The sequence below is a fragment of the Gavialis gangeticus genome, unplaced genomic scaffold, assembly GCF_001723915.1.
Source record: "Gavialis gangeticus isolate Ggan-Ray unplaced genomic scaffold, GavGan_comp1, whole genome shotgun sequence".
In the NCBI taxonomy this organism is placed as follows: Eukaryota; Metazoa; Chordata; order Crocodylia; family Gavialidae; genus Gavialis; species Gavialis gangeticus.
Genome location: NW_017729024.1, coordinates 74281275 through 74292297, shown reverse-complemented (window position 1 = coordinate 74292297; position 11023 = coordinate 74281275). Strand labels below are relative to the sequence as shown.

The 11023-nt window shown below is 37.9% G+C and overlaps 1 protein-coding gene across 1 annotated transcript in view; it reads right to left on the bottom strand.

Annotated features, from left to right (window-relative positions):
- MAN2A1 (mannosidase alpha class 2A member 1) overlaps positions 1-11023 on the bottom strand; it is a 305918-nt gene that overhangs the window by 142292 nt on the left and 152603 nt on the right. Inside the window, exons 11-12 of the mRNA XM_019517247.1 lie at positions 5955-6069; positions 1089-1156 (exon numbers count right to left, since the gene is read on the bottom strand). Coding sequence (XP_019372792.1) covers positions 1089-1156; positions 5955-6069 — 183 coding nt within the window. The remainder of the gene's footprint in view (positions 1-1088; positions 1157-5954; positions 6070-11023) is intronic.

Genomic DNA, 11023 nt, shown 5'->3' with positions numbered 1-11023 from the left:
TTTTTTTTTTTTTTTTTTTTAAAAAGGAACCACCTTTTATTTTTTCACAGCCAAAACAAGACAAAATTAATAGAGCAATTCTTATGTTGCAAAGACCTCAGAAAGATCACAACAGGTCAGGATGTTTTTAACACTATTGATCTGAGATCTCTGGGTTTGTCTTGTGAAACATGCTTGCACACCTATCTACACTAAGCTTGTGTAGCACCACACAATGCACTCAAAAGGATCTCAAGACATCACAAGGTGCCACAGCACCCTGGCCGAGGATTACTTAGCTAGATATTCTTAAATTATTAGCAGGATCTGGAAATGGAACACACAGCATGTCTCTTCCAAGGGATTTCTCTAAGGAATGCAAACTTTAATTAATTAAGGATCTTAGACTGGTTATGCATGTCTACTTAACACCTGAAGAATGCTGCTAGCATAGCCAAGAATCCTAACTAGAGTCAGTTTTAAATTGTAACTAATTTGGAGAAGATGGTTCTTAAGCATCTTCATAGCACGCATCCAAATGGGACTCCAGGCGCAATACTACCAGCAACCATAACAACCACCACCCCACACAAATAAGTGTGCACACATCCTCCCTCCCTCCCTCCTCATTTTACAACCTTAATGGAACAAAAAGATACGGTCAGAGGGAAACTTCTGCTTTGCACTTCATCTTAATATATTTTTAAAGATGGTAAATCAAGCATTTAGGTAGAACGTTTTTAGGATGTTCTAAAACTATGATTTTCATCACCATACTGTACTAGTTCAGCTATCAGGACATATACAGTATTTCCTATTATTTTGGTGTATACAAGTTGGTAAGGTTATAAATGTGTTCAATGTGTATAGTTATTAGGCTTGTACTAGAAGTACTGTGACAAACAAAAACATTTAAGTTTCAAATGTTTTGAGTGCCTCATCTTGACATGTTAACATGAATGAAGTAACAGGCCTTCACTATATCATTGAAAGTAAAAATATTTCTACATCTGGCAGATTTAATATGGAGTGAAATAAATTACAAAAATAAAAACAGTAAATAAACTAATGCTACATTCAAAATTTCAAATGTTAAAATATTTACTTACTTGGGCTGCGTACTCAACTTTATAACAGTCTTGTGTGGCAGAGAATCTTGTGAGGACTGAACATCATCCTACAGAAGAAAATATTTTATTTTATTTTGTTTTGGTTTTGACCAAATTAATCAAATTAAATCATACATTTTGGTTTTGGACAAATCAACATTTATAAAAATGCAATGTCAACATCACTAATAGATAGAAATCTAGTCTGCCACACACACTCAAGCACACACATGCACATGCACTAGATTGTTTAAATATAGAAATATATCAGTCCCCTCCTCCACCTACCCCCTGCTAGAAAATTATTTCTTCAAATCTTGTATACCTGCTGGACCAGAAAACTGAAGAGAAAAATCTATCTGGTTATATTATGCATTATATAACACAACCACACAGATTTGACAGAGGAAACAAAAAAACATATACTGTATTGTTTCACATACAATACCCTTCTAAATTAAACAAACACCTTGCATTTGAAAGGCAGACAAAAGAAAAAAGATCTTTCCTTGAAAATGCTGATGAGTACAGTGTTTTCCAGGGAAAATACAGGTAACTGCAATAGTGGGGTAAGCAAATACTGTGGCCGCTCTGTTAACCCCTGGCTGCAAGTTGTCATATGTACTGATGGCTAACCCAAAATGTCCGACTCTTCTCTTCTTAAGCTTAGCTGAGTGGGCAGCCAGAAACACCTGCCAGGTTAACTGAAGGCCCAATCCTAGTCAACAGCACCTAAAGAGTCAGGGAAGGGCCCACCTACCTAATTCAAGAGGAGCAGCCTGAGCTGCAGAACCTATTACCATATTTCCTTGCTTAAAACACCCTCCCCCAATTTCCAGCAGCTGATTTTTGCAGAAAAGGTGCACGTTTTATGTGAGAAAATACAGTACTCATCCATCCAATTACCAAGCTATAGTGTTTTTCTTCATCTGAATTCACTATGAACTACTCTACTCTAGCAGCACAACAGCAAAGATGAAAAATATTTGTATCAGGAGTGTGAAATATATGGCCCATGAGCTGGGTAGAGCCTGAGGATGTGGGTCACCTAACCATTTATCTTTTCCTGACATTTCTTTTTGGGATTCTCCACACTCTCTACATGCTTAACATGAAAGAAGAATAGATGGAGAATCGTTCTCTTTCATTACTGGAAATGCAACAATAGTCTTCTCAGAGTGACTCAGATCACCCCAGAATGTGCCCATTTTTTTTCTTCCATCTTTCTCTCTCTCTTCTCAGTTTCCTCCTCCTACTTTTTTGTGTTAGGGCTTCCTGATAAGCTTGGCTTGTCTCTGTTAGCCCTCCCTACTTTTTCCTATTCCCAGCTTTTCTCTATCCCTTGCAGATGTAGCTAGGAAGGAAAACACCAGAGAGTTTACAATAATATAACCAATTTTTTTCTGGAAAGAAGAATGTTGTAATGTGAATATTTCAAGAACTAGCTAAGTGTGACACCTAAGTGGCAGCAGGCTGTTGTACACAAGTAAAGGTCATGAACAAGAGTAAAAACTGTAAGTGTAAGGAAACACTGTAAAAAAACAGCAGTCGGAATAAAGAGCTTCCCAACACAACAGTGATGTTATTTTTTACATAACACATGTGCATGTCTGTAACATCATTAATCTGTTGCAAAATAAGCAAGTGTTGTATCTCATATATTTGTGTTACCTGTAAGCCAGATACCATGTTTGTGAAGCAAAAAGTAGATAAATGTTTTTCAAAAGAAATGGAAGCTTTCATGCTTCTTCATAAGAGTGAATGAAAAGCCTGTGTATTTGACTGTAAGCAAGCAGTGGCTGTTTCCAAGGAACACAATGCTAAGAGACATAATGAGTCATACCCTGGCGTCAAGTATGACAAATTTACCAGGAAGCTGAATGAAAACAAACTGAGTGAATTAGAGCAGTTGGAAAATCGAAAATGGATCTCCACACAAACACCGTCAAGTGACGGAGCAGCAAGAACTCTCTCATTTCTCCAGAAATAGCTGTTTCTCCAAAGATTTTTGCTGAGGGAGGGTTAAAGGACAGGATCTGCATGAACAGAATTTCTCAACAATGAGGATCAACAAACCAAAACTATGCTCAAGATTCAGTGACAAACACTTGAACCTTTTCCTGGAAGTGGCCTTGCAGCAAAGTAGTGCCATGAATCTGAGAACAGTATCGACCGTTTGTGAGATATTAGTGCATGTAAAAGACTTCCTTTGATTTGAATACATTTTACGTTCTTATTTTTCCTTATAAAACCTGTAGCAAACACTTTATGAAAATAAATCCATTTTTTCCACACATTTGGAGGCCTGACTGTAACAAACATGTATATGTGAACAAATTTTAAAACTGATATATGCTGAAGAGACTGGTATTGATGTGCAAAAAACAACTTATCAAAGTATAAACTGAGCTGAACAAACAACAGATTTTGGTAAAGATATATGGGTGTGGCCTGCAGGCACCTGCAAAACAGGGACCAATTTGAGCTTGATATTCCTGATTTAGAGGTAAACCTTCAAAACATGCAAGATGAACAGTTTTTCAAAAGCATGGTCTTGGTTATTGAGAAGACTAGTATAATCCAGGAACAATTAAAATATGTTTCACAGACTTTTAAAAATGCATTTATTGCCTTGACTCCAAAAACTCTTAATGCAGGTGTGCATTAAACTTTCCTCTACTAAGGGTTTTATTATACTCTTGTGATCCATGTTACCCCAGAATGGCCATACTCTACATATTAAATACTCTGAATAATTAAAGCAAAGTCCTGATACTTTGTGTATTCACTAAGAAGCATCATGTTTTCCTATTTTCTAAGACAGTCCATGAAAATAACTTATCTGAAAGAGGAAGTACTGTACATGCTAAGTTTCCTCTTGCCAATCATTATGGGATCACTTGTGGCAGTATCCTCAGCTTCCTGTATCCTAAAATGTCTTTCCAGGACTTGGATCTATCAGAATTGATGACTCCTCCTCTACTATCAATCTTTTTCCTCACGTTTTGATATAATTGCTGTTTCTTTCCATGTTTCACTTCCCTCCACTCTTGACTTCTTATTCCATCACAAGAGCTACACATACATGTTCATATTATCTAGGAGAATCCTCCTATGGCAGGGTTCCGCTAGAAAAATTTACTCAGAGACCCTTGAACAGAAGTTCAAATGCTGAGCCCCTATGCAGCCAGGGGTGCTCCTGTGCACACATCTAAGACATCCACATAATAGATGACAGCAATGCACAGAGCTGCCCTGACTGACCGACTCAGGCTGCCTTTGCAGCACAAGGTGGGGGTGTGAAGGGGTTCCCTGCTTGGCTGGAACAGCACAGTGCAGCCTGAGTGACACACTGTCTCCTTGGACCCATGGTAGGGGTTGGGAGCAAAGCATGCTGGAAAACCAGAGGACTGTGCTGCAGCTTCTCTCAAAATGTAGGTGTACATAAGTTAGGTCTCCTGAGAGAAAGTCCCAGAAGCCACTTAAATCTGGTTCTTCTTGAGATATTTTTCTTCTGGAGCAGCCATTTTTGCTGTGGCAGAAAATCACGAGTGTCTTAACACTTGCAGTTTCAGCTGGAGGAACAGTGACTCTTCTAACAGAAAAAGAATGCCTCTGTGGGGCCAAGGTCTACCTTCCCAATTTTCAGTCCTGGTTCATATCCACCATTTGTCTCCTCCACTGTACCTCTATAGAGATGATTAACAGTTCTACTCTACTAAGGGCTTGTTATGAGGATGAAGTCTCAGTTGAAGATGATGACACCTTGACTGACACCTAAAAAAGAGGTAGCAGGAAAAACAATAAAACTATGAACTCGACTTCCACTGAAGATGCCCGAGAGATGCCAAGATTTCAGTTCCCGTTACTTAGAGGCTGGAAGTTATTAAAGATATTTAGGACCACTATGACAATAACATTGTGGAAGCAAACATGAGTGCAAAAAATATTTCAAAGTGTTACTGATGCACTGATCTAAGGTTGCAGAAACACTTCAATATACCAAATCCAATTGCATAGCTACACAAACACATGCACAAAGGTAAATGATTAACTCACACACTTATGCACAAAGGCACAGAGCTAAGCTGCATACAACTTTACATGCATTCTTTCCTAGCTTTTGAGTGTTTAACCAGGCATTCAAAAATATTTCTAACGCAAGGGTTTTTAAATATAAAAAAGTATCATATGTTTAACGAGACAAACTCATTTTGGCTTATTTGTGTCTATTCCTTCACTGTCTCCCTCTTTTTAAGAAACCTCCAAAAATGGCGAGTGGAAATTCTATGTTTATTTTTCCTCTATTGATCACTGGGTCAAATTATCTCAGTTTATAAATAAAGATTTATACACAGATCTATAAATATTAGATATATATCTTAGTCTTTCAAATCCTTCCTTAGCTCAGATATTCAGTATGGGCTCTCTCTTTTCCTGCCATATTATTACCATAACTAATAATGATCTTCAGGTTAGATTAGGCCCACAGTTATGCTAGCACAACCTCTATATTATCAAAAAAATTGTATAAGCTAGAGATACAGATAACTTGATTTTAGTAAACAATTCTGTTGACCCACAAAGTGAAATAACCGGTCACTTACTTTTTAGCTGTGTTGGTTCTGCATGGTTAACTGCAAAAAGTAGTAAAAATTATCTGTTGCCACTATCAATAGCTATAGATATAAATAAATATAGCCATTAATTGTACTGTTAGAAGGAAGGGGATGATCTTTTCAATCACTTTTTAAAGTAGAAATCACTTCAAACTAAGTTTCCCCACACCATTCACACACTGCCTAAAAAAGAAAAAAGAAAGAATTTCTTCCACTTTAAAAAAAATAAGGAAAAAGAACAACTCACCATCTTAAGGAATGGAGTTGATGGATTGTAGTTATAAGTATCTTTGTCCTTTAGGATAAGAACATGGGCAGAGTCAACTATCACCTTCTTCAAATTCATTAATGAATGGAAAAGCCTGTCAATAGAATTTTCAAATGTTACTTTTTTCAGAGTTTATGAGAAGCCACAATGAGAACCTTGTAAGAAGGCAGATAAAAAAATGTATAACCACTAAAAATGTTATTTCAACTAAGATTGTTTGGTTGCTTTTGAAGTTGGGCTTGTGAAAGACGGAACCAGAAGAAGTCACACAGGGAGAAAGGACTAGATTTCCAAAAAAAAAGTCAAGTTATTTTGGAGCCAAAAGTAAGTAATCTTGAAAGAGTCCAATATAGTGCTAGGCAATCATATCCTAAAAATGAGATATTTACCCCTCACTTTGTTAAGTATGATTTGGGATGCCTGAAAAATTAACTCATTTCAAGTGACCAGTAATTCTTCAAAATGTAGATATTTGACAATGAATAATATTGAATAAAATGAGTATAAGTCAACATAAGCACACCTGAGCTGAAATATCTGGAAATTAGGATAAAGTACTAAAAATACCTACTACTAGCTCACTGATATTGAGAAACTAATAAAATATGTTATGCTGCACTTAAGTTATCCAATATTGATATTTCAATTACTTTATCCAACATATGGCTTATGAATATTTAATATTTTTCAACCTTATAAAAAACAAACTTTTTATACTACAGGAAAAGGAAAATTCTTCACACATTTAATTCTGCAGAAATGATCTGCAGCTATTTTACACAAAACTATATGCTTTGACAGATTTAGTTAAAACATGGTCCCTGATAAGTCTTCATTAATCAAGAATTAAGTTTATAAATATATATCAAGAAGTCTCACAGATAACACACTTACACTAAATGTTACTCAGATGCCTATTTCCAAAACTTAAATGCACAGACATTTCCTAATTCAAGCAAAATTAAAATCTAACCTTTTTTTACACTATTTAACTAAACTAACAGAAAACTACATTCCCACCCTGTCACCAGAATATGCAACTTCCCAGTGCAAACTATCTGCCCATAAACATGAAGCTTCTTACCTAATACCACTGTTCCTTTAGATGATGGTTGTCTAGATTTTTAGTTACTATATTATGAGAACCCCACCCCCCCACCAAGAAATCAGCTACATGTTACTGTAGGCTGTAAACAAACGTCACATTTGATGTGTTCTGATTATCTGGGGGTTTAACCAGGATGAAACCAGAAGTGGCACAGCCATTAACTTGAATGACCCACAATTAATTTAGAGGCATAGAGCTGAATGAAAAAGTTTGGATTTAAACTTAATTGCTGAACAATAAGAGTTCTATACCTCTCTGCCTTTCTGCCATCTGACACCACCAGCGAAAGAATCCTGCCTTACCTGCACATCAAAGAGCAACTCACAAAGACACTTTCATAGACCCAGAGGATTAGACTTCCACCTTCAGCTTCCTCTGTGCAAAAATTAAGCTTATTTTCTGCCTATAGGGGACTTTTTACCATCCTTTTCCTTGAGCCTGAGGAAGGGTGTTTGCACCTGAAAGCTTGCAGAAAGAGATACTTTTCTGCCGTTTCTTAGTTGGTCTAATAAAAGGTAGCATCTTTGAACCAAGAGTTCTAGAGTTTTGCATTTCGGCTTGATAAGAGGACTTTTCCAGCTATTTAAGTTGGTCTAATAAAAGAAACTGGATTTACTCAAAGAACCTGTGTCTGCCTATGTCCTTAGACAAACAGGGCTACACCTCTGTTAGCATGTCTCAAATACTTCACAGGTACTTAAAGCAGGATAATGGACTTGCCTGAATCTGGGATCCCAGGACAAAAGACTTCCTCCTACAAGAAATACAATGCCTGTTTACAGCATAGGAATCATCTGTTTATTGCATAAGATTTGGGGGGGGTTTTAAAACAGGTGCATGCCTCACACCTCCCATTCTCCCTCTCCTGTTCACACTCTTTATTCCATAATCCTACTAGTTCACTGTAATCCATCTGTACACACTCCCCAGACTCAAAAATCCAAATCACATGCAACTATCCATTCTCTTCACCTCCACAGTTCATGACTCCGCTGCAATCTCCTTTTCCCTGGTCCTTCAAATCCCTGCCATAAAAAAGTTTTAAATCACAAGGAGGTAGCTTCCTAGTTTGATGAAACTGGAAAAGATTCCTTAGAAAGTAGAGGTATGCTTGCATGGGGGGGGGGAAATCAGCAGACTTTCCCAGGGTTTGCCAAAGCAACTTTGCTCACCCCAGAGCTGTGAAAGTAGAGCACCTTCTAGTGAACCTGAACAAATACACAGGAATCTGAAGAAAAGAACAGTACACTAAACAGACACATAAAGGAAGCTAACAAAGCGGACTGGATAGGTGGTATTTATGAAGGTGGGAAGTGTACGACAGAACCAGATATCACATAGGTTCAGTTCTTATACCTCAGTTTTTCTCCTCCTAAGATGAGATTAGTTTTATTACTTTAGACATAGCCAGCTTCTTTTTCAAAAACAAAAATAGTTATGATAAAGTACATTACTGGGTTTAATTTTATTCTGTTTTAATAAAAATAGTTAAAGAGTTTGTCTAAAGATACAGAGCCTAAAATTTGAAGTCTTACATCCTAGTCATCTGCTAGCTAGACAAGGTAAAGACTAAAAAGTATTCTAATAGTTATTTTCAACTACATTAAACTCCTAAACCACCAAAGAGATTCACTTATACTTTCCTTGAAGATTAAGACTTCACCTTAATAAGATGCAAATTTGGTTCTAATGTACTGTATTTACTCACATTGATTTGGGCCTTCAAGAGGCCAATTCTACACTCATCTTTTCCCCAAAAATTAACGTTTCAAAATTGGGGTGTACGACTTAAATGGTGAAGCTGATTTTCTATTCAAAATGGAAGCATGGAGACACTGTAAGATGGCAGCTGTATGAAGGAAGAGGTGCAGTCCAACAGATGTAGACCCAGGGGGAGAAGTACTGGAGTGGTTGGAGTTTGTTATAAACTTTAGGTGGAGCATGGTTCAAAGCTATCTGACCAAGTGCAAGAGTGGCATTTCTAGTCAGGCACTGCTGAGAGAGTCAATTGACTTCATGGTTTATTATACTGTAACTCAGAGGTTCCCAAACATTCTCTCATGATGTACCTCCTTTCCAGATTTGCCAGCTGCTCATGTACCCCTACCACCATATTTTATATTTTAACCCTATAAAGGCCAATTGTTATTATAATGAAAATTAAATCCACCATTTCTCCCACGTACTCCCCAGATACGTCTTACATACCCTCAGCAGTATGTGTATCACAATTTTGCAACCCCTGATCTACTTGATTCCTGCCAATTGTTCTTTATTCCACAGATACTAACAATCCTGTCTCCTTTTAATGGTCTTGAAAAAGGACCATGCAAAAGGTTCTTATTTAAGCTATCCTTTCCTTGGCAATGTTGCTGCCTCTACTCTACTTAGCTACTCCTGGTCTCTCTTCTCCCATTTCACAGTTTTGCAGACAATGTTTGGCTTTTTTTCAAAAACTTAGATTCACCCATGGAGTCCAGTCTTCAGCAGCTGCTACAGTTCTAGTTTTTGGCTGAGTAGCTAAGAGCAGGTGACAATTCAGCTGGGAAAGGGTTCCTGAACAGGAAAGAACAGATGGATGAACTGAGGACTGAGCTTTATCCCTGCTTTATGTAGCTATTGCTATGGAAAAATCTTTTACCTTCATTCTGCCCCCCCCTACCCCAAAGGTGTCTGTTTTATTTGGGTATGTGTGGTATATGAGAAAATACAGTACCTGTTCCACACATTGGGAAGAGATTAATTTCTACAAGAACAACAAAGCTATACATTATATAGTTTAAACACCAATTAATAACCTAAAGATAACTACTGTCAACTTCATAATTAAAGGAAACACAAATTTTGATGTAAAACACCACCAACATCTTAAGAGCAATAACTGTTTCTCAAGGTTTTGAAAATAAAAAGTGAAACTCAAGAATCAAGAAATCATTGGAAAAACTAATGCTAAATATAATAAGTATGAGCTGCCACCTTCTGCTCTGTTCAAGGACCCTACTGCAGCCACTGCAGTGCTGGTACCAGTGCAGCTGCTCCTGCAGCAGCAAAGAGGGCTGCTGCTAACATGGGCAACAATGGAAACATCTGCAGTCCCTGCAAGGGCAACATTAGAGTAGGTGGCTACTACTACTGGCACCAGAGTCACAGAGATAGCTAGTCTCAGCAGGAATAACAGCGGAGAAGACCACCTCTGCTGCTGCCATGGCATTTGGCACTGGGTTAGGGCCAGGGGCAGCCAGCAGCCCCCAGAGGCTAGCAAGCTACTAGTCCCTCTTCTTCTTCAGGGGAAAGGGCAGGCTGTCAGTGACGGGGCTCACTGATAAGTCCTGTAAGGGGGAAGGGAGAAGCAAAGGAACAGCTTTCTATCACCTACTGAATAGAAAGCATACCTTTGCAATTATCTTCTGCTCCAGTGAGGTGCCTCCAAATCTGTCTAGGCCCCATGGCGCTCTAATTTTTGTTAGTGCTACAAATGAGCTAGTGTCCAGGCCCAAAGATTATATTCTACCTTCAAAAGAGACTTTTGCAGACAGCTAGAAGCCCTTTTAGAAAGAGGAAAAAGTTGAAAATGTATTCAATTTTATTTTGTTCAACGAATCACACTGAAAAGAGAACCAAGAATAGTACCTTGTAGAAGTAAGTGCCCTACTGGAATAGGCAATCAGGACTCATAGTAGAGATGATATCTTTTAATTAGACCAAAACAATTCTTTAATTGCAAGCTTTTGGGTACAAACACCCTTCATCAGGCATTGGAGAAAAGATTGTAAAAGTTCTCCTGGGTAGAAATGAAAGTTCATGTTTCATAGGATTTCACAGAGGAGTCAATAGATGCAAAACTCCTCTGGGCAGTCGGTTCATAGCTGGCATGGTTTTCCCCCTATGAGTTGTTCACTGATTGGCAGCTGTGAGTACTATTATGATTGGTTTTGTGTTT